Genomic DNA, 333 nt, shown 5'->3' with positions numbered 1-333 from the left:
CGGGCAGGCTGCCGATGTACAGCGCCTCATAGGTCTGTATGGACTGCCTCACTGCTTCCAAGATATCCACTGCCAGGACAGGAGGGGTGGAGGGTGAGGGGGCAGGACCCTCATATCCCTCCCCCATCCCCAAGGACCCTGAAGACATGACCTTGCAGGCCAAAGGGCTCTAGCATGCTACTGCCCAAGAGCAGGCTGCGGGCTTGGGGAGCAGCCAGCAGCACCCAGGAGTGGTACCTTGCAGCGGCAAGTCCTCAGTGGAGATGGGCTTCAGCATGGTGGCCCGGGGCAGTCCACTGCTCGCTCCAGCTCGCTCAGCCACGATCTGCAAGA

The 333-nt window shown here is 62.5% G+C and overlaps 1 protein-coding gene across 1 annotated transcript in view; it reads right to left on the bottom strand.

Moving 5' to 3' along the window:
- Nucleotides 1–333, bottom strand: part of APBB3 (amyloid beta (A4) precursor protein-binding, family B, member 3) — a gene marked incomplete at both ends in the record, with an annotated part of 2732 nt that overhangs the window by 300 nt on the left and 2099 nt on the right. The window contains 2 exons of the mRNA XM_010009138.1: nt 3–69; nt 238–325. Coding sequence (XP_010007440.1) covers nt 3–69; nt 238–325 — 155 coding nt within the window. The remainder of the gene's footprint in view (nt 1–2; nt 70–237; nt 326–333) is intronic.

The sequence above is a fragment of the Nestor notabilis genome, unplaced genomic scaffold (assembly GCF_000696875.1).
Source record: "Nestor notabilis isolate BGI_N333 unplaced genomic scaffold, ASM69687v1 scaffold21582, whole genome shotgun sequence".
Taxonomy (NCBI): Eukaryota; Metazoa; Chordata; class Aves; order Psittaciformes; family Psittacidae; genus Nestor; species Nestor notabilis.
This window is presented reverse-complemented; position numbering and strand designations above follow the sequence as displayed.